Source organism: Pogoniulus pusillus, chromosome 27 (assembly GCF_015220805.1).
Source record: "Pogoniulus pusillus isolate bPogPus1 chromosome 27, bPogPus1.pri, whole genome shotgun sequence".
Lineage (NCBI taxonomy): Eukaryota > Metazoa > Chordata > Aves > Piciformes > Lybiidae > Pogoniulus > Pogoniulus pusillus.
In genome coordinates, this window is record NC_087290.1 from 3,348,853 (window position 1) to 3,373,903 (window position 25,051).

The 25,051-nt window shown below is 55.6% G+C and overlaps 1 protein-coding gene across 1 annotated transcript in view; it reads right to left on the bottom strand.

The window, feature by feature from the left end:
* Positions 1 to 25,051, bottom strand: part of MPO (myeloperoxidase) — a 41,345-nt gene that overhangs the window by 14,649 nt on the left and 1,645 nt on the right. Inside the window, exons 2-12 of the mRNA XM_064166259.1 lie at positions 23,804 to 23,897; positions 22,107 to 22,282; positions 19,213 to 19,336; positions 18,087 to 18,216; positions 15,271 to 15,477; positions 11,190 to 11,505; positions 10,155 to 10,315; positions 7,955 to 8,201; positions 5,501 to 5,671; positions 1,606 to 1,843; positions 428 to 651 (exon numbers count right to left, since the gene is read on the bottom strand). Of these exons, the coding sequence (XP_064022329.1) occupies positions 428 to 651; positions 1,606 to 1,843; positions 5,501 to 5,671; positions 7,955 to 8,201; positions 10,155 to 10,315; positions 11,190 to 11,505; positions 15,271 to 15,477; positions 18,087 to 18,216; positions 19,213 to 19,336; positions 22,107 to 22,282; positions 23,804 to 23,897 (2,088 nt within the window). The remainder of the gene's footprint in view (positions 1 to 427; positions 652 to 1,605; positions 1,844 to 5,500; positions 5,672 to 7,954; positions 8,202 to 10,154; positions 10,316 to 11,189; positions 11,506 to 15,270; positions 15,478 to 18,086; positions 18,217 to 19,212; positions 19,337 to 22,106; positions 22,283 to 23,803; positions 23,898 to 25,051) is intronic.

Sequence of the window (25,051 nt, forward strand, 5' to 3'; positions counted from 1 at the left end):
AGGAGTGATTCTATGGAGCTGGGACTTACACTCAAGCTGATAACAGGAGTGATTCTATGGAGCTGGGACTTACATTCAAGCTGATAACAGGAGTGATTCTATGGAGCTGGGACTCACATTCAAGCTGATAACAGGAGTGATTCTATGGAGCTGGGACTCACATTCAAGCTGATAACAGGAGTGATTCTATGGAGCTGGGACTCAAGCTGATAACAGGAGTGATTCTATGGAGCTGGGACTTACACTCAAGCTGATAACAGGAGTGATTCTGTGGACCTGGGACTCACATTCAAGCTGATAACAGGAGTAATTCTGTGGACCTGGTACCTATATTCAAGCCTGTGTTAGGCAGCCCTGGTTGAGAGCCTCAGGGTCTGGTTGTCTGCCATGTGTGCCTCCAGAGCTGTCTGCTGTGTGAAGCTCATACCTCCCTCTGCGAGTTCCTCAGCCACATCTGACTTCCAGGCTTCGAGGTTCAGCTTGGGGATCTTGCTGCAGCTCACAAAGTCATCAGGGTATCTGTTAGGCTGGAGGATGTGTTTTGGTACTTTGGAGATGTTGGTGTTGTCACAGATGATCCGTGACAAGGAGATTTTGCCCAGGGCACACCTCTGCCTCCTCGTGAAAACTCCTTTATTCCTCCACCAGAACCTGCAGGAGAAAGAAGGTGACACAAAACGTTTTTGCCTTTGGGATTCTTCACGTTCAAGACTGTGATATTAGGACTAATTTCTTGACCCAAAGGGTTGTCAGGACCTGGAACAGCCTGCCCAGGTCAGGGGTGGGGTCTGCACCCCTGGAGGGGTTTCAAAGCTGTGGAGATGAGGTGCTTGGTTTAGTGGTGAGCTGGTAGTTGCTGGGCTGATGGTTGAACCTGATGACCTTTGATGATTTGCCATTGGAATGGGCTGCCCAGGGAGGTGGTGGAGTCTGTGTGGCTGGAGATGTTGCAGCCAAGCCTGGCTGGGGCACTTAGTGCTATGGTCTGGTTGATTGGCCAGGGCTGGGTGCTAGGCTGGACTGTCTGAGCTTGGAGCTCTCTTCCAACCTGCTTGATTCTATGATTCTATCTCCTGTCCATTGCAAGCCACTCAGATTGATGAAACCAAACAGCTTCTTTCCTACTTGGTGAAGTCAATGCACCCAGGTCCTGGGTTTCCCACTTTTGGAGCTTCCCCTCCTTTTCTCCCTGAAGCATTTGTGTGACCCTTTGCTGGGGTGAGCTGCTGTTTGACCACACAGTAACATGGACCCCCCCTGAAATCACTCAAGAGCTCAAACTGGGTGTGAGCCAGCTGCATGGAGAAGGGAAACCAAATTTGCACCAGTAGTGATTGGCAGTGAACAGGCTGAGAGTGAGAACACTTGGATGGGAAGGCATCACAGGGGGTTGGATGGGACCCAAAGAGATCATTGAGTCCAACCCCTCAGCCTAGGATCTCACTCATCAAACTCAGGGAGTAAGAACATCACCAGAAGGGGAATAAACATTTGGAGGAGTAATAACCAAAAAAAAAAAAAGGGAAATAAACATTTGGAGGAGAAATGACCCAAAAAAAGCCTCTCTCTGGCCTTTGGGGTTTGGGTACCCAACTCTGCTCTCACCTGTCCCCATCGCGGATGTGCCTGAACTGGGTACCAATGATACAAGCCATGAGAGGTCCAACTCTGCCTCCAAGGACAAAGGGCTCTGCCAGTGCCCCAATCCAAATGTCAATGTTCTTTGGGGTCCCATACAGCTGCAGGAACTTCTTTGCCAGGTTCTTATTCTTCAGTACTCGAGCAAGTGTCTTCAGATCAGAAGGTTGTGAGAGCCCACAGAATCTTCTCCAGGAGTTATAACCTGCAGGGAGTTGGAGAGCAGAGCAGATAGAGCAGTCCCAGAGGGGATCTGAGCAATACTCAGCAAGAGATAAAGGGTGGGAGGCAAGAGGATGAGGCCTGACCCTTCTCAGTGGTGCCCACTGATAGGACAAGTGGCAAAGGGCACAGGCTGGAACCCAGGAGGTTCCATCTGGAGAGGAGAAACTTCTTTACTGTGATGGTGCTGGAGCCCTGGAGCAGGCTGCCCAGAGAGGTTGTGGAGTCTCCTCTGGTGAGCTTCCAAAGCCACCTGGACACTGTGATCCCAGGCAAGGGGTGCCCTGCTTTAGCTAAAGTGTTGGACTGGATGATCTCCAGAGGTCCCTTTCAACCCCACCATGTTTCTGTGTGGTTTAGAACCATAGAAACAAGCAGGTTGGAAGAGAGCTCCAAGCTCAGCCAGCCCAACCTAGCACCCAGCCCCAACCAACCAACCAGACCATGGCACTAAGTGCCCCAGCCAGGCTTGGCTTCAACACCTCCAGCCACACAGACTCCACCACCTCCCTGGGCAGCCCATTCCAATGCCAATCACTCTCTCTGACAACAACTTCCTCCTAACATCCAGCCTAGACCTGCCCTGGCACAGCTCCAGGCTGTGTCCCCTTCTTCTGTTGCTGCTTGCCTGGCAGCAGAGCCCAACCCCACCTGGCTACAGCCTCCCTCAGGGAGCTGCAGACAGCAATAGGAGCACCAGAGGAGAGACCTTAGGACACTTCAAATAGCAAAGGAAACCAATCCTCAGACACCTGACCCTGGGTATGCTGTGACTGCTCCTAGCCCTGTGCTGAGGGTGCTGAGATGAAAGTTTGGGGCATGTCCAGTGGGTGCCTCATCACCACTGTGACCCAGGAGCCCTAAGGGAGCATCCAGCTTCAGATACCTTCAGATAAAGCCACAGGAGAGAGCTCCTCACAAATCTTGCTGCTGTTGCCTTCACTGAAAGTGAATCTGGACCAGAGGATGTAGCAACTTCCTTGTGCACAGTGGGACGGGGGCCAAATACCTCCCTGTGGCTGGTCTCACTTGTGGCCCTGCCTAGCCACAGGGATGAGCTACCCCACCCTGGGAAGAGCTCTTACATTGCCCAAGTTACTCCAGGTAGGAGAATCCCACTGAACTTTGCCAGATGAATTAGGTCTTTCCATACTGGAAGCAGATGGAAATCCACTGGAGCACATCTGGTGCCCATCTCTGCACCTTGGATGAAAGGGCACCCAGCAAGGGGCAATTTGTGACTGAGTGCCTGGTCAGAGGATGGCTTAGAATCACAGAATGGGCTGGCTGGGAAAGGACCTGGGAAAGGCTCACCTGTTTCAACCTCCTGCACTCAGCAGGGACAGCTGCAACTAGAGCAGGCTGCTCACAGCCCCAACCAACCTGATCCAGAGTGGTGCCAGGGATGGGACAGCTTTGACCTCTCTGGGCAGCATGGGCCAGGCTCTCCCCACCCTCAGTGGCAAACATTTCTCCCTTCTCTGCAGCCTGAAACTCTTTCTTTTAGTTTCAAACCATCACCCCTTGGCCTGTCACAACAGAACCTGAGTAAAAAAGTCTATCCCCAGCTTTCTGATCAGCCTCTTTAAGCACTGAAAGGCCACCAGAAGCTCTGCCTGGAGCTAGATGATCCTTAAGGTCCCTTCCACCTCAATCCATTCTGTGGCTCTACGACTCCAGCACCTTTTCCATCCAGGTTTCACAGTGAGCTCTGCTGCATCTCCCAGGAGATCTCCAACACAGCAGCCTCAAGCACTTACATCAGCCTGACAGCCCTCTTAGGTAACAGCACACCCACCAGCCTGCTGAGAGCTCCTATTAACAACCTCTTTCTCAAGACCATCTTGCAAGATGCCATAACAGCTTTTGCACCTTGCAGAGCCCCAGGAGTGGTTCTGATGTGCTTCTCCTTCCTGGGACACAGCCTGCACAGAGAAACTGTGATGAGAGTATCCTCACACACTGCAATCCGTGTGGGCTGGAGCACTGCAGCTGCTTGGAGAGAACCCACAGGGCACTTAGGATCATAGGATCAGTCAGGGTTGGAAGGGAGCACAAGGAGCAGCCAGTTCCAAGCCCCCTGCCATGCCCAGGGACACCCTACCCTAGAGCAGGCTGCACACAGCCTCAGCCAGCCTGGCCTCAAACACCTCCAGCCATGGGGCCTCAACCACCTCCCTGGGCAGCCCATTCCAAACTCTCACCACTCTCCTGCTCAACAACTTCCTCCTCACCTCCAGCCTCACTCTCCCCACCTCCAGCTTTGCTCCATTCCCCCCACTCCTGCCACTCCCTCACAGCCTCAAAAGTCCCTCCACAGCTCTTTTGTAGCCCCCTTCAGATGCTGGCAGGCCACAAGAAGGTCACCTGGGAGCCTCCTCTGCTCCAGCTGCACAGCCCCAACTCCCTCAGTCTGTGCTCACAGCAGAGCTGCTGCAGCCTCTCAGCATCCTCCTGGCCCTGCTCTGGACACTCTCCAGCATCTCCACAGCCCTCTTGTCCCAGGGGCTCCAGAGCTGGATGCAGGACTCCAGGTGGGGTCTCAGCAGAGCAGAGCAGAGGGGGAGAATCCCCTCCCTGGCCCTGCTGGCCACACTTCTGCTGCTGCAGCCCAGGCTCTGCTTGGCTTTCTGGGCTGCAATTGCACACTCCTGGCTCCTGCTGAGCTTCTCCTCCAGCAGCACTCCCAAGTCCCTCTCCTCAGGGGAGGAGACTTCTGGCCCTGATCCCACTCCTGCAGACTCGTTGCTCAACTGCTTTCCCAATTGTGCCATTTGAACAACAACACAAATGAGGCAATTGCTGAGGACTTGACTCTGGTCCATGCAGTGCCTCATGCCTGCCTCCACCCTGTCAACTCCAGCTCCAGCCAGGCTTTGGTTTCATCACTCAACCTCCTCTTCATTTACCTGTGGTGGTACAGAAATGATGAGATGGTTTGGGAAAGGATCATTTCACCAAGCATGGGCTGGAGAGGTTTCTCAACCTGGGGATAGGCTGCAAGAGTTGAGGCTGCTCAGCCTGGGGAAGAGAATGCTCCTGGGATACCTTAGAGCAGCCTTCCAGTACCTGAAGTGGGATACAGGAGAGTTGGGGAGGGACTTTTGATAAGGGCTGAGAGTGCCAGAATGAGGGACAATGGCTGTGAGCTGGGAGAGGGGAGACTGAGAGAGGAGATTAGGAAGAAATTCTTCAGTGAGGGTGGGGAGAGACTGGAACAGGCTGCCCAGGAAGGCTGTGGATGCTCCCTCCCTGGAGATCATAGAATCATAGAATCAAGCAGGTTGGAAGAGAGCTCCAAGCTCAGCCAGCCCAACCTAGCACCCAGCCCTATCCAATCAACCAGACCATGGCACTAAGTGCCCCAGCCAGGCTTGGCTGCAACACCTCCAGCCACACAGACTCCACCACCTCCCTGGGCAGCCCATTCCAATGCCAATCCCTCTCTCTGTGAAGAACTTCCTCCTAACCAGGCCAGGCTGGATGAGGTCTTCAGCAACCTGGGGGTAGTGGAATGTGTTCCTGCCCCTGCTAGGGCATGGCCATAGATGATCCTTTCCCACCCAAACCATTCCATGATGATTCAGTGTCCAACCAGAAGAGTGCCTTTGGAAGCTCTGCCCCTCCCCAGCCAACTCACCTGGCAGGCCATGGTCTCTGCCACGCTGCATGTTCAGGGAGGCTAAATCAAGGCCAATCCTTTCCACCTGCTCAAACAGCCGATCCCGGAGGTCATCCACCATCATCTGCTGCTGGGTCATCAGCTTGGGCTGGTTGACCATCAGGCTCCTCAGAAAGGGGTCAATGCCACCTGCCAGGGTCACACAGGGACTCATCAGCAGTGCTGGTGTGGCAAGGGTGTGCCCAAGAGCCTCAGCAGAGCTAAGACAGCTCATCTTAGACTGGAAGCTTCTACTGCTAGAGGATCAGGGAGTGATAGGACTGGGGGGAGTGGGACAAAGCTGCAAATGGGGAGATTCAGACTGGATGTTAGGAAGAAGCTCTTCAGCATGAGGGTGGTGAGAGCCTGGAATAGATTGCCCAGGGAGGTGGTGGAAGCTTCATGCCTGGAGGTGCTTAAGGCCAGGCTAAATGGGGCTGTGGGCAGCCTGATCTAGGGTAGGGTGTCCCTGGGCATGGCAGGGGGGTTCAAACTGGGTGGGTTGGTCCTCACAACTCTGGTGGATTTTATGGTTCTATCAGCTTTCCTGCTCTAAAGGAATAACCTCTTGCTGCAGTGCAGCTGGAAAACAGCTCCATGGAGATGGAATGACCCTCATGTGCCCTTCTGGCCAAGAGCCTCAGCAGAGCTAAGACAGCTCATCTTAGACTGGAAGCTTCTACTGCTAGAGGATCAGGGAGTGATAGGACTGGGGGGAGTGGGACAAAGCTGGAAATGGGGAGAGTCAGACTGGATGTTAGGAAGTTCTTCAGCATGAGGGTGGTGAGAGCCTGGAATGGGTTGCTCAGGGAGGTGGTGGAAGCTTCATGCCTGGAGGTGCTTAAGGCCATGCTGGCTGAGGCTGTGTGCAGCCTGCTCTAGGGTAGGGTGTCCCTGGGCATGGCAGGGGAGCTTGGAACTGGCTGCTTCCAACCCTGACTGATTCTGATTCTATCAGCTTTCCTCCTGCATCTAACTCCTGCTGCAACCAACTCCCTGCTGCAACTAACTCCCTGATGCAATCAAGTCCTGCTGCAACCAACTCCCTGCTGCAACCAACTCCCTGCTGCAACCAACTCCTCCTGCATCTAACTCCTGCTGGAACCAACTCCCTGCTGCAAACAACTCCCTGCTGCAAACAACTCCCTGCTGCAATCAAGTCCTGCTGCAACCAACTCCCTGCTGCAATCAACTCCTGCTGCAATCAAGTCCTGCTGCAACCAACTCCCTGCTGCAACCAACTCCCTCCTGCAACCAGCTCCTGCTGCAACCAGCTCCCTTCTGCAACCAGCTCCTGCTGCAATCAAGTCCTGCTGCAAGCAGCTCCTGCTGCAACCAACTCTTGCTGCAAGCAGCTCCTGCTGCAACTAACTCCTGCTGCAACCAGCTCCTGCTGCAACCAGCTCCTCCTGCAGCCAGCTCCTGCTGCAACCAACTCCCTCCTGCAACTAACTCCTGCTGAAACCAGCTCCTGCTGCAACCAGCTCCCTCCTGCAACCAACTCCTGCTGCCATCTAACTCCCTGCTGCAACCAGCTCCCTCCTGCTGCAACCAGCTCCCTCCTGCTGCAACCAGCTCCCTCCTGCTGCAGCTAACTCCCTCCTGCTGCAACTAACTCCCTCCTGCTGCAACTAACTCCCTCCTGCTGCAACTAACTCAACGTTTTCAAAGGAACAAAAACCAAATCGAAATGAATCAATCCATCTTCAACCAAATCAAGTAAGATTGAAATCAACTTTAAACCCAACCAATTTAAACTGAATGAGATTAGAAACCTAACTGGAGCTACACATTTAAGTTAGCTTCAATTAAAACTGAGTGAGATTAGAAACCTAACTGGAGGTACACATTTAATTTAGCTTCAATTAAAACTGAATGAGATTAGAAACCTAACTGGAGGTACACATTTAAATTAGCTTCAATTACAACTGAATGAGATTAGAAACCTAACTGGAGGTACACATTTAAATTAGCTTCAATTACAACTGAATGAGATTAGAAACCTAACTGGAGCTACACATTTAAGTTAGCTTCAATTACAACTGAATGAGATTAGAAACCTAACTGGAGCTACACATTTAAATTAGCTTCAATTACAACTGAATGAGATTAGAAACCTAACTGGAGCTACACATTTAAGTTAGCTTCAATGAAAACTGAATGAGATTAGAAACCTAACTGGAGCTACACATTTAATTTAGCTTCCATGAAAAGGAAAATGAGTGGGGTTTTTTTGGAGTCCACAGCCATGCAGCAGTCAGCCCACATGCATCCTGGCTGCAGAGAGCAGTTGGGTTGGGCAAACCTCTGGCTGGTAGCAGAGGTCAATTTAACTGAGCTCAGCAGGGCTGAAGCAGGAGCTCATCCCAGGGAGGGCAGGCAAGGTGGAATGAGATAAGCTCAGCCACTGCAGAGGTGCAAGCAAGGCTTTACCTCCGTGAATGATCCTCCAGACAGCAAAGAAGGAAGTGCTGAGGTGGATTTTGGGGCCCATGGGTTTGAAGTCCTCGTCCAGGCGGTGGATGGTGGGGGGCACTGAGGCGTGGCCGAAGCGGAAGGCCAGGGTGAAGACGTTGGATATCCGAGGGTCTACTGACTCCTTGTAGCCTTGGTAGGCAGGGAGGTACCTCTGGAATGTGCTTCCCAGCAGCTGAGGCAGGTAGTCCCTGTAGGTGATGATCTGGGAGGGGGGGAACCAAGGGCAGTGTCAGCATTACACGCTCAGCCACCAGTTTCATGCAATCACAGAGTGCCAGGGGCTGGAAGGGACCTCCAAAGCTCAGCCAGTGCAACCCCTTGCCACAGCAGGGTCACCCAGGGCACATCACACAGGAACACAGCCAGGCAGGGTCTGAATATCTCCAGAGAAGGAGACTCCACAGCTCCCCTGGGCAGCCTGTGCCAGGCTTCTGGCACCCTCACAGGGAAGAAATTCCTCCTCATGTATCCATGGAACTTCCTCTGCCTCAGCTTCCACCATGCCCCTTGTGCTGTCAGTGGGCATCCCCCAGCAGAGCCTGGCTGCAGCCTCCTGGCACTCACCTGCACATCTTTATAACCATTGCTGAGGTCACCTCTCAGCTCCTCTGCTCCCAGCTCCAGCTCCCTCAGGCTCTCCTCCTAACAGACCTGTTCCATTCCCTTCAGCATCTCTGTGGCTCTGTGCTGGACTCTCTCAAGCACTTCTATGTCCCTCTTGAACTGGGGATCCAGAATTGGACACAGTACTCCAGATGTGTCCTCAGCAGGGCGAAATAGAGGGGCAGAAAAACCTCTCTTGACCTACTAACCACAACCCTTCTGATCCAGCCCAGAATGGCATTGGCCCTCCTGGCCACCAGAGCACATTGCTGGCTCATGGTCAATCTCCCATCAACTAGGACCCCCAAATCCTTTTCCCTTTGTTGCCTTCCAACAGGTCAGTCCCCAGCCTATACTGATCCCTGGGGGTTGTTCTTTCCCAGGTTTCTCTGGAAGCAAAGTTATTGCTCCTGCCTCACACCACAGGAGCCACACTGAGCTTCCCTGGTGGGATTTAGGTTGAGGATTCTACTAGCACAGATGTGTAGGAAAGATTCCCCCAGGCCAACCTCTCTGTCACCTCCTCAGACCTTCCCCCTGCTGCTTTGGCAGCCTGGGGAGGATCCCTTCTGGAAGTGCTGAGTGGCAGTTTTGTTTCTTCAGCTCCATGGCCTGGGTTCAGAGCCACTGTACCACACTTCAGATTGTCCAGCTCCCAGCACAGACACAGGCACAGAGGACCTCAGTTTAAGATGTTGAAGTGCTGGAAGGTGTCCAGACATCCAAATGGTTCCATTCCCAGACTCTGTCCCCTTCTTCTGTCCCTGCCTGCCTGGCAGCAGAGCCCAACCCCACCTGGCTACAGCCTCCCTGCAGGCAGCTGCAGGCAGCAATGAGCTCTGCCCTGAGCCTCCTCTGCTGCAGGCTGCACCCCCCCAGCTCCCTCAGCCTCTCCTCACAGGGCTGTGCTCCAGGCCCCTCCCCAGCCTTGCTGCCCTTCTCCAAACACCTTCCAGCACCTCAACAGCTCTCTGCAATGGACCAGCCCAGAACTGGACAGAGCACTGCAGGGGTGGCCTGAGCAGTGCTGAGCACAGGGGCACAAGGGACCCTAAAGCTCAGCCAGTTCCAGTCCCCTGCCACAGGCAGGGACACCTCCCACCAGCCCAGATTGCTCAAGGCTTCATCCAACCTGGTCTTGAACACCTTCAAGGAAGGGAGCATCCACAACCTCTGTGGACAACCTGTTCCAGTGTCTTCCCACCCTCACTGGAGAGAATTCCCTCCTCAATCTCCAGTACCATTTTCACCCTGCACCCAACACTGCTTAGGGAAACTTTTTTCCTCTGCTTTTTTTTCTGTCCCCATGTTTCCTAAACCAAAAGATGTGCAGTCAAAAACTCATCAAGCAGTTTGCAGAGGTCACAGCTGAGGACCATCAAGAGAATCAGGAGGATCCCTCTCCCTCTGCTTGGCGTTTTAGATTCCTCCCTCTGGCTTAGCTTTAGCTGGAGAGGGAATGATGGAAACAAACCCCCACCTGTGGCCACCCCACGCTAACAAAAGCCTTGGGGGTGAATCCTGTGAGGCTGCAGGACACAACAGCTGGTACCTGCATCATAGCACCCACGATCTTGCGTGCCTCCTGGTAGAGCTTCTCCCCATCCCAGCGGGGATTCAGCCTCTTCAGCTCGGCAGCCAGGCGGTTGTGCTCCCGCAGGAAGAGGGTGTGCATGCAGCTCAGCTCCAGCATCTCGGAGGCTCGAGGGTCACCTGGAGTGTCACAAGGCAGTGGGTGTGTGGCACTTGCGTGTGCCTGGCTGCTTTCCACTGGAGGGAGCTGAAGGCCACCCCGGGAAGCATGCACAGGGACATAAGAAAAGCCTGGATGAGGCACTCAGTGCCATGGTCTGGTTGACTGGCTAGGGCTGGGGGATAGGTTGGAGTGGATGAGCTTGGAGGTCTCTTCCAAGCTGGTTGATTCTATGAGTCTATGATTATTAGAGGGCTCTGTATATGCACTGTTGCTGCTTTGGGCAGGGTTGGATTTAAGAAAGATGTTGAGGTGCTGGAAGGTGTTTGGAGAAGGGCAGCAAGGCTGGGGAGGGGCCTGGAGCACAGCCCTGTGAGGAGAGACTGAGGGAGCTGGGGGTGTGCAGCCTGCAGCAGAGGAGGCTCAGGGCAGAGCTGATTGCTGCCTGCAGCTGCCTGCAGGGAGGCTGTAGCCAGGTGGGGTTGGGTTCTGCTGCCAGGCAAGCAGCAAATAAACAAGGGGACACAGCCTGGAGCTGTGCCAGGGCAGGTCTAGGCTGAATGTGAGGAGGCAGTTCCTGTCAGAGAGAGTGATTGGCATTGGAATGGGCTGCCCAGGGAGGTGGTGGAGTCTGTGTGGCTGGAGGTGTTGCAGCCAAGCCTGGCTGGGGCACTGAGTGCCATGGTCTGGTTGGTTGGTTGGGGCTGGGTGCTAGGTTGGGCTGGCTGAGCTTGGAGCTCTCTTCCAACCTGCCTGCTTCTACGATTCTATGATCCCCAGAAACGTTGGAAGTGGTCCAGAAGTAATCCAGTCCCGTTCTGAGCTCCCCAGCTGCAGAGAGCCAGGGAACTGCTGGAGAGAGCAGCTGGGGGGGCTGGGGCAGCTCCAGCTTACCTGCTAGGAAGCAGGGGATTTTGGCCTCCCCGCTGACCATAAGGCAGGGATCCTTCTCCGCGGTGCCGAAGGGCAGGTACGCCCTGCCCGAGTCGCTGTAGTCCTGGTTGACAGCCAGCAAGCCCAGCTGGCTGCTCTGGTTCCTCAGCTTGGTGGCCAAAGCCTCTTCGCTGCCATAGACCTGGCTGGCATCCAGGAAGGCCGTGGGGGCACTGAGCTGGTCGCGGATGGCTCTGCCGCTGGCGCAGGCGGGAGCGGAGCGGAAGAAGGGCAGGCAGCCCTCGGAGTCCTTCACCCGGGGGTCATGGGCTGGGATCTGCAGCAAGAGCACACAGGCAGCCAGGCTGCATCAGCAGCTCCACGGAATCCCAGCTCTGCCAGGCAGCAGCATCAGGAATGGTGTGGCCAGCAGGAGCAGGGAGGTCATTCTGCCCCTGGACTCTGCACTGGTTAGACCACACCTTGAGTGCTGTGTTCAGTTCTGGGCCCCCCAGTTTAGGAGGGACATTGAGATGCTTGAGCGTGTCCAGAGAAGGGCAACGAGGCTGGGGAGAGGCCTTGAGCACAGCCCTACGAGGAGAGGCTGAGGGAGCTGGGATTGGTTAGCCTGGAGAAGAGGAGGCTCAGGGCAGACCTTATTGCTGTCTGCAACTACCTGAGGGGAGGTTGTGGCCAGGAGGAGGTTGCTCTCTTCTCTCAGGTGGCCAGCACCAGAACGAGAGGATACAGCCTCAGGCTGTGCCAGGGGAGATTTAGGCTGGAGGTGAGGAGAAAGTTCTTCCCTGAGAGAGTCATTGGACACTGGAATGGGCTGCCCGGGGAGGTGGTGGAGTCGCCGTCCCTGGAGCTGTTCAAGGCAGGACTGGACGTGGCACTTGGTGCCATGGTCTAGCCTTGAGCTCTGTGCTAAAGGGTTGGACTTGATGATCTGTGAGGTCTCTTCCAACCTTGGTGATACTGTGATACTGTGATACTGTGAGAACCATGAAGGAGCACACTGGTGAGGCCACAGCTGGAGTGTTGCATCCAGTTCTGGGCTCCCCAGTTCCAGAGGGGAAGGGAAATACTGGAGAGAGTCCAAGGGAGGCTACAGGGAGGCTACAGGGACCTGAATGTCTGCCTGGTGAGGAAATGCAGGGGGCTGGGCTGAGTGATCTTTCTAGGTGCCTTCCAGCCCCTGACGTTCTGTGAGTCTGTGAAAGGCTGAGAGACCTGAGGCTGTGTAGTCTGGAGCAGAGGAGACTGAGAGAGGATCCTGTTCATGTTTGTAACTATCTGAAGGGTGGGGGCAAGAGTCACAGAGCTAAGCAGGTTGGAAAAGACCTCTGAGAGCATTGAGTCCAACCTAGCACCTAACACCTTCTGATCAACTGAGCCCTGGCACTGAGTGCCTCATCCAGGCTCCTTTTAAACACCTCCAGGGATGGGGACTCCACTACCTCCCTGAGCAGCCCATGCCAATGCCAACCACTTTTGCTGGCAAGAACTTCTTCCTAACACCCAGCCTGAACCTGCCCTGGCACAGCTTGAGGCTGTGTCCTCTTGTTCTGTCCATGGGTGCCTGGGAGCAGAGACCAACCTTCACCTGGCTACAAATGATCTCACCTGTGCTGGGTCACAACACCACTGTGCCCACTAAAACATCAACCTGAGCCTTTTGGGCACCCTCAGCCTCAGTTTCCTAAAGGAGGAGTTTGAGGTCTTTTGAAGGAAACTCTGTCATTGCTTTATCAGATCAGCAGGGGAGGAACCCAGGAGCAAAAAGCCTTCAGCAGAGAGCCAGCAGCTGCCTGTGCTGGGAGCTGCCCATAGCTGGAGGCCACCTGCCTGCAGGAGGCTCCTCAGCCCTGGTGCTGCCAGGAGGTGCACACTGGCAGCCTCCCAGCACACTGCCACGGAGTCACAGAACCAGAGGATTGCTTTGGTTGGAAGAGACCTTTGAGATCCTCCAGTCCAACCATTAAATGAGCAGTGCCAGGTTACCACTAAACCATAGCCCTCAGCATCACATCTCTCAGCTTTGAACCCCCTCTGGGGATGGGGACTCCACCACCTCCCTGGGCAGCCTCTTCCAAGCCCTGACCACTCTTGTAGCAAAGAAATTGTTCCTGATTTCCAACCTAAACCTCCCCTGACCACTCTTGCAGCAAAGAAATTGTTCCTGATTTCCAACCTAGACCTCCCCTGACCACTCTTGCAGCAAAGAAATTGTTCCTGATTTCCAACCTAGACCTCCCCTGACCACTCTTGCAGCAAAGAAATTGTTCCTGATTTCCAACCTAAACCTCCCCTGACCACTCTTGCAGCAAAGAAATTGTTCCTGATTTCCAACCTCGACCTCCCTTGGTGCAACTTGAGGCCCTTTCCTCTTGTCCTATCAGTTGTTAACCTGGGAGAAGAGGCCAGCTCCCACCTGGCTCCAATCTCCTTTTAGAGAGTTGGAGAGAGCCAAAAGGTGGCTTCCCTTAGTCTCTTTTCTCCAGGCTGAGCCACCCCAGGTCCCTCAGATGCCACTCACAAGGCTTGTGCTGTGGACCCTTCACCTTCACTGCCCTTCTCAGGACATGCTCCAAGCACCTCAACATCCTTCTTGGAATAAAGGGCCCAAGAGTGACCATCACCAGTCTGGAGGTGCAGAAGCTGCCCTCTGATAGTGCAGCTGTAAGAAGAGCCAGTCAGGAGCCTCATCTCCCCATGGCCACCAGTCAAAAACGCCAGGCAGGGAGGGTCAGATCCACAGCAGAGATGATGTTTTAGGGAGTCTGAGTGCCAAACATGGATGAAAGCCTGGAGATGTCTACACTCCCACAGAGTCCTGTGGATACACAACCACAGGATCCCCATGGCTGGAAAAGACCTCTAAGACCATCAAGGCCAAGCACTAACTCTACCAGAGCCACACCATGGCCTTGAGCACCATACCTTAGACCTTCCTCCCTCTGAACCAAAGTGAATCTCTGAAGCTCAGGTGGTCCTAGCTCATGTTGCAGCCCAGTGCCCACAGCTACATCATGGGCAGCTGCCCCCCAGAGCTCACCACCCTGCCTGCAAGCACTCAGCAGTGCTCCAGCCCTCTGCAGCTTTCCTTGGCAGGGGACATGGGCAGGCAGGAGAGCCAGAGCTGCAGCACACCAGAGGCAGGAGAGCTGGCTGGAGCTGGGCACCACCAAGCATTTACTGGAGTGGAGACTGCAAGGTGACCATCAAGCCTTAGCCACTGCTGAGAGGTGCTCAGCACTTTGCCTTGTGCCCTGCTGAGCTTTTGACCATCATTTACCCACCAGCCCCTGGCTCTGCCACACTCATCAGCATCATCCAAGCAGCATCCCTGTTGCCTTTGTACACTCCACCTGAAAACAGAGTCCTAACGTTGAGGGAGAGACTACATGGTCAGAAATGCCAGGCTGTGCCAGGAGGCAGCCCACTGAATGGTCAGAAAGGCCAGGCTGTGCCAGGAGGCAGCCCACTGAATGGTCAGAAATACCAGGCTGTGCCAGGAGGCAGCCCACTGAATGGTCAGAAATGCCAGGCTGTGCAAGGAGGCAGCCCACTAGATGGTCAGAAATGCCAGGCTGTGCCAGGAGGCAGCCCACTAGATGGTCAGAAAGGCCAGGCTGTGCCAGGAGGCAGCCCACTAAATGGTCAGAAATGCCAGGCTGTGCCAGGAGGAAGTCTTCTAAACGGTCAGAAATGCCAGGCTGTGCCAGGAGGAAGTCCACTAAATGGTCAGAAATGCCAGGCTGTGCCAGGAGGAAGTCCACTAAATGGTCAGAAATGCCAGGCTGTGCCAGGAGGCAGTCTCTGGGCCCCAGCAGCAGCACCTCACAGAAACCAGGCTGCCCTCCTGGGCCAGCTGCAGGAGGTTGGCTCTGAGAGTCACAGACTGCAGCGAGTTGGAAGGGACCCTCCAAGGTCATCTTGTCCAACCTCCCCTGCAGTGAGAAGGGACATTTCCAGCCAGATCAGGCTGCCCAGGGCCACAGCCTCTGTGGTCAGGGACCAGGAGAGGCACCAGCCTGTCCTGCTTGCAAGGTGGACACCCTCCCCCCACTCTTCCCTGCCAGAAGAAGTCTGGCTGTACCATGATGGGAAAACAAGGAGGCTCCTTGGCACAGCTGGTGGCACAGTCCACCTTGCCACCAAAGGTGACTCTGGCTGGGGTGTCTGGGCTGAGGGCCAGGTCGTGGTCGATGAACTGGCCCCACTCCATGAACATGAGTGGCCTCTTCTGGTCCAGCCTGAGCTGCTCGGGGGGGAAGCGAACGATCTCGTTGGACACTTCTCGAACCTGCAGGGATGAAGGCAGAACGTGGGGCTCAGGGACTGGCCTGGGGAGGGGGGAGGAGGGCTTCAGCTTGCAGGGTCAGCAGCAAAACCCCATAGAACTCCTGCTCATAGAGTTCAGCAGGTTGGAAAAAGCCTACGAGATCATCCAGTCCAACCCAGCACCCAGCACCTCCTGATTGACTAACCCTGGCACTGAGTGCCCCAGCCAGGCTTGGCTGCAACACCTCCAGCCACACAGACTCCACCACCTCCCTGGGCAGCCCATTCCAATGCCAATCACTCTCTCTGCCAGGAACTTCCTAACAACATCCAGCCTAGACCTGCCCTGGCACAGCTCCAGGCTGTGTCCCCTTGCTCTGTCCCTGGGTGCCTGGCAGCAGAGCCCAACCCCACCTGGCTACAGCCTCCCTGCAGGCAGCTGCAGGCAGCAATGAGCTCTGCCCTGAGCCTCCTCTGCTGCAGGCTGCACCCCCCCAGCTCCCTCAGCCTCTCCTCACAGGGCTCTGCTCCAGGCCCCTCCCCAGCCTTGCTGCCCTTCTCCAAACACCTTCCAGCACCTCAGCAGCTCTCTTGAATTGAGGAGCCCAGAACTGGACACAGCACTCCAGGGGTGGCCTGAGCAGTGCTGAGCACAGGGGCACAAGAACCTCCCTTGTCCTGCTGCCCACACTGCTCCTGAGCCAGCCCAGGATGCCATTGGCTCTGCTGCCCACCTGGGCACTGCTGCCTCCTCTTCAGCTGCTCTCTGCCAGCACCCCCAGCTCCCTCTCTGCCTGGCTGCTCTCAGCCACTCTGGCCCCAGCCTGTAGCACTGCTTGAGGTTGTTATGGCCAAAGTGCAGAACCTGGCACCTGGACTCAGTAACTCATGGCACTGGACTGTGCCCATCTGCCCAGGTCCCTCTGCAGAGCTCTCCTACCCTCTAACAGCTCCACAGCTGCTCCTAGCTTGATGTCATCTGCAAACTCACTGATGCTGGACTGAATCTCCTCATCCAGATGATCAATGAAGATATTAAACAGGACTGTGCCCAGCACTGATCCCTGGGGCACAACACCAATGACAGCTGCCAACTGCATGTGGCACCATTCATCACCACTCTCTGGGCCTGGCCATGCAGCCAGATCTTAACCCAGCACAGAGTGAATCTGTGCAAGCCAAGGGCTGCCAGCTTGGCCTGGAGTTTGCTGTGGCTGTCAAAGGCCTTGCTGAAGTCCAGGTAGACTACATCCATAGCCTGCCCCACATCCAGCAGGCATCACCTGGGCATTAAAGAGATCAGGTTGGTCACACTGCTGGCTCCTGTTGAGCTGCTGTCAGCCAGTACCCCCAGGTCCCTCTCTGCCTGGCTGCTCTCATGTCTCACAGGGAAAAAGAAAACCCAAGTCTGACAGGGCTGGAAGGGCTCACTCAGTGCCCTCTTTGCTGAGTGTTCTGCCATTCAGGGTGCTGAGCTGCCAGGCTGAGAGTAGCCCCTGATGGGCATATGGAAGCAGGATAATCTTAATGGGCATCTGGAAGCAGCTAAGCAAGAGCCATGCTGAATGGCTTGGGAAAGGGAGGTAAAAGATGGCAAAAGACAACTTTGAAATGAAAGTGGGGGAGGGGAAAAAAAAGAAGTCTCAGTAAACTCCACCTAGCAGGATGCTCTCCCCAAGCCTCCTGCTCTCTTCTCATCCCTTCCCATCCATCCACCACAATTCCTCCACCAGTTCTTCCAGAAGAAGCAGACAGAGCTCTGCCCAGCCCTGACACTGTGCTGGAAGGTTGGGTTAGGAAGTGCAATGGAAGCAGAAGCATAAGGCACACAACCCAGCAGAGCACAGAGCCCCACACCAGTGCTGCACTTGCACCAAGCCACAGGATCACAGAACTGGCAGGGCTGGAAGGAGCCTTCCAAGGTCATGTCATAGAAACATGGAATGTCAGGGGCTGGAAGGGACCTCCAAAGATTAGCTGGTCCAGCCCCCCTGCCAGAGCAGCATCACCCAGAGCAGATCACACAGGAACACATCCAGGCAGGGCTTGAATATCTCCAGAGAGGGAGACTCCACAGCCCCCCCTGGGCAGCCTGTGCCAGGCTTTTGGCACCCTCACAGGGAAAAAAAATCTTCCTCAGGTTCTCATGGAACCTCCTCTGCCTCAGCTTCCACCATTGCCCCTTGTGCTGCCACTGGGCATCATCCAGTTCCACCCCCCCTGCCATGGACAGGGGCACCCCACACTAGATCAGGTTCCTAGATCAGGTTCCTCAGAGGCCCATCCAGCCCTGATGACCAAGTTCAAGTGACCAGAAACCTTGCCAGAGTGTCCTCTTTCCTGTGCCAGGACAGCCACATGCAGCTCCAACAGCTCACCCACCCCTGGAGCCATGCACACACTTCCCAGCTGGATATTTCTCATTCACTTGCTCCTGACACCTTCTGGCACACTGAGACAAGCAGCTCCTACAAACCAGAGCAGAGGAGCTGAGGACATCACTTTGGAACTGAACTTCCTCCTCTTCAGCAGCACCACACCAGCTGGTGGTGAAGTGCCCTTTGAACACTACCATCCTGGCAACCCCCAAGGCCTGATCCCACATTTTCAGATGACTCTAAGAAGCATTACCAGTGGAAAGGGGTGTCCAGAGATGAGCTTTCCTTCTGTCCACCCGTGGGGCAGTGACACTCCATCCTCATATTCTGCTGGCAACCATCTGACCAGGGCTCTGTTGGAAGCTCCTAGTGATGGGCTTCTCCTGTTGGAGTGAATGGAAGACCACCACCATTAGTGCCAGCAAGGCCACCATCATTAGTGCCAGCAAGACCACCACCATCACTGCCAGCAAGACCACCACCATTTGTGCCAGCAAGGCCACCATTATCAGTGCCAGCAAGGTCACCATCATCAGTGCCAGCAAGGCCACCATCATTAGTGCCAGCAAGGCCACCACTATGAGTGCCAGCAAGGCCACCACCATCAGTGCCAGCAAGGCCACCACCATTAGTGCCAGCAAGGCCACCACTATGAGTGCCAGCAAGGCCACCACCATCAGTGCCAGCAAGGCCACCACCATCAGTGCCAGCAAGACCACCACCATTGGTGCCACCAAGGTCACCACCATCAGTGCCAGCAAGACCACCACCATTAGTGCCAGCAAGACTAACACCATTAGTGCCAGCAAGGTCACCACCATTAGTGCCAGCAAGGCCACCACTATGAGTGCCAGCAAGGCCAGTGTAAGAAAGATGCTGTTGAGGTGCTGGAAGGTGTTTGGAGAAGGGCAGCAAGGCTGGGGAGGGGCCTGGAGCACAGCCCTGTGAGGAGAGGCTGAGGGAGCTGGGGGTGTGCAGCCTGCAGCAGAGGAGGCTCAGGGCAGAGCTGATTGCTGGCTGCAGCTGCCTGCAGGGAGGCTGTAGCCAGGTGGGGTTGGGCTCTGCTGCCAGGCAGCCAGCAATGGAACAAGGGGACACAGCCTGGAGCTGTGCCAGGGCAGGTCTAGGCTGGATGTTAGGAGGCAGTTCCTGGCAGAGAGAGTGATTGGCATTGGAATGGGCTGCCCAGGGAGGTGGTGGAGTCTGTGTGGCTGGAGGTGTTTGAAAGGAGACTGAATGAGGCACTCAGTGCCATAGTCTGCTTAATTAAAAGGTGCTGGGTGCTAGTTTGGACTGGATGATCTTGGAGGTCATTTGCAGCCTGGTTGGTTGTGTGACCCTGGCCCATGCCTGCAGCCCCTGCTGCCAGGGCCCCTCACCTGTTGCTGCACTCTCCGCTGATGGTTCGGTACTCGTAGGAGTCGTCGCAGCTCATTCTCTTGTCCTGCTGCTCACAGCCACTGGCCTTGAAGATCAGCTCCCTCTGAGCTGGGGTCAGCAGGTCTGCCAGGCAGCAGCAGAGGAGAAGCATGCAGGAGCACACTGGGGAGGTCTAGTTCTGGGCTCCCCAGTGCCAGAGAGGCTCCAGGGAACTACTGGAGAGAGCCCCAGAGAGGCTACAGGGATGCTGAAGGGACCTGAACATCTGCCTGGTGAGGAGAGGCTGAGAGACCTGAGGCTGTGTAGTCTGGAGCAGAGGAGACTGAGAGGGGATCCTGTTCATGTTTGTAACTACCTGAAGGGTGAGGGGCAAGAGTCACAGAGCTAAGCAGGTTAGAAAAGACCTCTGAGAGCACTGAGTCCAACCTAGCACCTAACACCTTCTGATCAACTGAGCCCTGGCACTGAGTGCCTCATCCAGGCTCCTTTTAAACACCTCCAGGGATGGGGACTCCACCACCTCCCTGAGCAGCCCATGCCAATGCCAATGCCAACCACTTTTGCTGGCAAGAACTTCTTCCTAACACCCAGCCTGAACCTGCCCTGCTTTAGGGCCAGACTCTTTCCAGTGCTGTCCTGTGACAGCACAAGGAGCAAGGGGCACAGACTGGAACCCAGGAGGTTCCACCCTGACACGAGGACCAACTTGTTTACTGTGAAGGTGCTGGAGGCCTGGAGGAGGCTGCCCAGAGTGGTTGTGGAGTCTCCTCTGGAGGGATTCCAAAGCCACCTGCACACTGTGATCCTGGGCAACCAGCTGTGAGTGACTCTGCTTTGGCAGGGCTGGACTGGATGACCTCCAGAGGCCCCTTCCAACCTTCACCACGATAGGATTGGGTGGTTCTGCTCAGCCTGTGCAGCAGCAGAGCTATTTCCTAACAAAGCAAGCCTCTTCCCTTCCCTTTTTATCTCCACCATGACCTCCTACCACCTGCAGCCATGCAGGTGATGTGTTACAAGCCCTTTCCCCACTTGTGAAGCAGCCACCAGTGTCTGCCACCACCATTCAGAGCTGCCTGGAGAAGAAACAAGCAGAAGAAGCCCTGGGGCAGCACAAGGGCTGCACATTTCCACCACACACATCTCCCCATGCATGGCAGAGAAGTGGCCCAGCTCAACCAGCAAAGCCTTCCTGGCTCTTGCTGCTGGCACAGCACATCCCAAGGCCCATGGAGGTTTCCTAGTCACTGCTGCCACCAGCAGCTGGGATCACAGCATGGTTTAAAGACCACTGCTGCCTTCTGGGCAGGTGGAGGGGGGTGGCAGCTGGGAGGTCTGCTGTGCTAGCTTCAGACTAAGTGGAAGATTCTACTGAGAGAAAGGAGATCATTGGCTGCAAAAAGAAAATGCTCATCACCTCTGTGTCATTGACTGGCTGGCTGAAAGGGGCCAAAAGCCAAAGTACAAACAGTTTGGCCCTTTTTTCCCTCCTTGGCTCCTGAGCTTTGGGAGCTCTTGGCTCCAGAGCACTGCTCTCTATCCCCTGTGCTCAGCACTGCTCAGGCCACCCCTGCAGGGCTGTGTCCAGTTCTGGGCTCCTCAGTTCAACAGAGCTGTTGAGGTGCTGGAAGGTGTTTGGAGAAGGGCAGCAAGGCTGGGGAGGGGCCTGGAGCACAGCCCTGTGAGGAGAGGCTGAGGGAGCTGGGGGTGTGCAGCCTGCAGCAGAGGAGGCTCAGGGCAGAGCTCATTGCTGCCTGCAGCTGCCTGCAGGGAGGCTGTAGCCAGGTGGGGTTGGGCTCTGCTGCCAGGCACCCAGGGACAGAAGAAGGGGACTCAGTTTCAAGCTGTGCCAGGGCAGGTTCATGCTGTATGTTAGGAGGCAGCTCCTGTCAGAGAGAGTGATTGGCATTGGAATGGGCTGCCCAGGGAGGTGGTGGAGTCTGTGTGGCTGGAGGTGTTGAAGCCAAGCCTGGCTGGGGCACTTAGTGCCATGGTCTGGTTGGTTGGTTGGGGCTGGGTGCTAGGTTGGGCTGGCTGAGCTTGGAGCTCTCTTCCAACCTGCCTGATTCTATGATTATATGCTATGATTCTATGCTGGACAGGGCTGGGTGCTAGGTTGGACTGGCTGAGCTTGGAGCTCTCTCCCAACCTGCTTGATGCTATGATTCTATGATTGGGGTGGGCTCCTGTGTGTCCTCTGTGTTTGCTCATTTCCTATTCAAGCAAAAAGCATCACCTGGAGAAGTCTTAGAAGGTTTGCCCTGTTGGTAGGTGAGCAGCACACTGCAGGGAGAGCCAGGGAAGTGCACAGCACACTTGCATTAACTGATAAGCCTTCAACTTATTCAGCCTGGAGAAGAGAAGGCTCCAGGGAGACCTTCTGGTGGCCTTGCAGGGCTGATCAGAAGGCTGGGGACAGGGTTTTGAGCAGAATTTGTTGTGCCAAGCCAAGGGGTGATGCTTTGAACTGGAAGAGGGAGATTCAGACTGGAGAGCAGAGAGCAGTGTTTGCCATGAAGGCTGGGGGGAGCCTGGCCCAGGCTGCCCAGGGAGGTGGGACATGTCCCTGGCACTACTGCAGGTCAGCACGTTTGGGTTTCTGTGTTGGGGATGTCCCTGCTGACTGTAGCTGGATTGAACTAGATGAGCCTCTAAGGTCCCTCCCAACCCAAACTACTCCATGGCTCTTTGGCTCTAAATCATTTTCAGAGCTGGAAAGAGAACAGAGATAAAAACAACTCAGCTGTGCCCCTCTGCAGCTGCGTGGGAAGGGTTTGAGTCATGGCTCACCACGAACCCCTTCCATTCCCTCCTCCCAAGCCCCACAAAGCCCCAGTGGCCAAGCTCTGCACCTTCCTCCTCTGCCTTGCTGCCAGCAAAGCCAGATCCCTACCTGTGACATTGAAGTCTCCCTTCACAGCCCATCTCAGCTTCTCCTTCAGGAGGGTCAGGGTGGTCTCCATGTAGTCTGCAGCCCGCACAGCAGCTCGAGTGCCTGCCACTGGTTGTTTGAAATACCCCAGGAGCTCTGCTGGGTTCAAGATGTTGTTCTGCAGGAGCTGCTTCATCCTGCCAGGGAGAAGAGACAAGAATCTGCAGGACTGGAGTGGTGCAGGTTACACCTCAGGCACTCCTTGGTGGGCTAGCATTCTGCCTCAGCAGACACATCTACCTCTCTGGAGAGCTGCTGGAAGAGACCAGGGCTGCTCCTGCCACCCTCAGCAGAGAGGCAGAATGAGCTTCACCAAGAGAAGCTCTTCAATTGCCCAACTCCACTATCTTTAGACCCTTGAGGTAACAAATCCCCCTCAGCTCAGGGGTGACACTGGAGGTCGCAAGCGCCTCCAGCTCGCCCTGTCCTAATGCTGCTGGAGCCTGCTCTCAGCTGGAGGAGTCCCTAAGCCAGAGGAGGGGTTCAGAGGATGGCTGCTGAGGAGGACATGTACAGGATGGTTGTACTTCATGGCCTTCAAGATCTCAGCCACAGGAATGCTGAGGGTGGAAGAGACCTTTGAGATCAACAAGTCCAGCTGCTCCCCCCCCAGCTCACCGTCCCACCACGGCTGCTGAGCTGCTGCCCTTAAACCAGGTCCCTCAGCACCACACCCATGCATCTCTGAAACCCCTCCCTGGATGATGACTCCACCACCTCCCTGGGCAGCCTCTTCCAGTGCCTGAGATCCCATTCTGGAAAGAAATATTTCCTAACATCCAAGCTGCACCTCCCCTGGCTCAACCTGAGGCTGTCTCCTCTCATGCTGTCACTTGTGTCACACCAGACAAAGCAATTCTGATTCTATGATTCTCTGAAGCCATAAACTCCCAAACCATGGAGACCAAACCTGGGCTCTCCTGACAGACCCCATAAACTGTCCTCACTGCAGTCTACAGCACTTTGCTCCCTCCACAGGCTGGGACCACTGGAAGGCCACCACGAGAGGAGGCTCAGGGCAGAGCTCATTGCTGTCTGCAGCTGCCTGCAGGGAGGCTGTAGCCAGGTGGGGTTGGGCTGTGCTGCCAGGCAGCCAGCAACAGAACAAGGGGACACAGCCTGGAGCTGTGCCAGGGCAGGTCTAGGCTGGATGTTAGGAGGGAGTTGTTGTCAGAGAGAGTGATTGGCATTGGAATGGGCTGCCCAGGGAGGTGGTGGAGTCTGTGTGTGTGGCTGGAGGTGTTGAAGCCAAGCCTGGCTGGGGCACTCAGTGCCATGGTCTGGTTGGTTGGTTGGGGCTGGGTGCTAGGTTGGGCTGGCTGAGCTTGGAGCTCTCTTCCAACCTGCTTGATTCTATGATTCTAAGTCAGCAGGAGCCTGTGCTGGCTGCAGTCCTCCTGTGGGGTTACTCCAGAGCCAAGCAGAACTGAGCTGGGAGGAGCAGCCTGCAGGGATGGAGGATGCAGTTAACAGCTCCCAGTGACCTGACAGAGTGCAGGGAGTGCAAAGACAGGGTGCCAGGATGCTGGATATGACCCCCCCACGCTCCTGGAGGACCTCACACCCCTGCCAGGTCTGCAGAAGCAAGGGAGAAGAGCCCTTCAGGGCTGCTGCAGCCCGGGCAGGGCACACAGCCTGTGCCAGCAGCTGGCACTCACCGGTCCCGAGTGCGCTTGTAGGCAGCATCCACCAGCTGCTTGGCCTCCTTCACACTGCTCAGCAGGGACACATCAGACAGCTCCTCTGCCAGGTCTGGGTGAGAGAAAGGAAAGAGCAGAGGTGAGAGCACTGCCTGCCACCCAGCAGAGCACTGCCTGTCACCCAGCAGCAGCCCTGCCCCACAGCAGGCTCTTCTCGCTGCCTTCCACACCCATAGAGTCACAGAATCAGGCAGGGCTGGAAGGGAGCACAAGGAGCAGCCAGTTCCAAGCCCCCTGCCATGCCCAGGGACACCCTACCCTAGAGCAGGCTGCACACAGCCTCAGCCAGCCTGGCCTCAAACACCTCCAGCCATGGGGCCTCAACCACCTCCCTGGGCAACCCATTCCAGCCTCTCACCCCCCTCATACTGAAGAGCTTCTTCCTACCATCCAGGCTGAATCTCCCCATTTCCAGCTTTGTGTCCTATCACTGCCTGAGAGGCTAAGAAGTCTCTCCCCAGCTTTCTTGTGGCCACACTTTTGGGCTCCCCAGTTTAAGAGGGTCAGAGATCTGCTGGAGAGGGTCCAGCAGAGGGCTAGGAGGATGATGAGGGGACTGGAGCACTGCCTGACGAGGAGAGGCTGAGGGCCCTGGGGCTGCTTAGTCTGGAGAAGAGAAGACTGAGAGGGGATTGAATCAATGTTTATAAGCACCTGAGGGCTGGGGCTCAGGAGGGGGGGACAGGCTCTGCTCACTGCTCCCTGGGATAGGACAAGCAGTAGTGGATGGAAGCTGCAGCACAGGAGGTTCCAGCTCAACACAAGGGGGAATTTCTTACTGGAAGGGTCCCAGAGCCCTGGCACAGGCTGCCCAGAGAGGTTGTGGAGTCTCCTTCTGTGGAGCCTTTCCAGGCCTGTCTGGATGTGTTCCTGTGTGACCTGAGCTAGATTGTGTGGTCCTGCTGTGGTCTCCTTCTGTCCCTTGCCACCCCTTACATCCTGGGAGCTGTGATCCTGTAATAAGGTCACCTCTGAGCCTTCTCCTCTCCAGACTGAACAGCCCCAACTCCCTCAGTCTCTCCTCATAGGAGAAGTGCAGAGTGCCAGCATGGAGATCACCCAGCCCAACCCCCCTGCCGGAGCAGGGCTGCCCAGAGCAGGTTGCATAGGGTAGCACCCAGGAGGGTTTTGAATATCTCCAGGGAAGGAGACCTCACAGCCTTCTTGGGCAGCCTGCTCCAGCACCCTCAAAATAAAGAAGTTCCT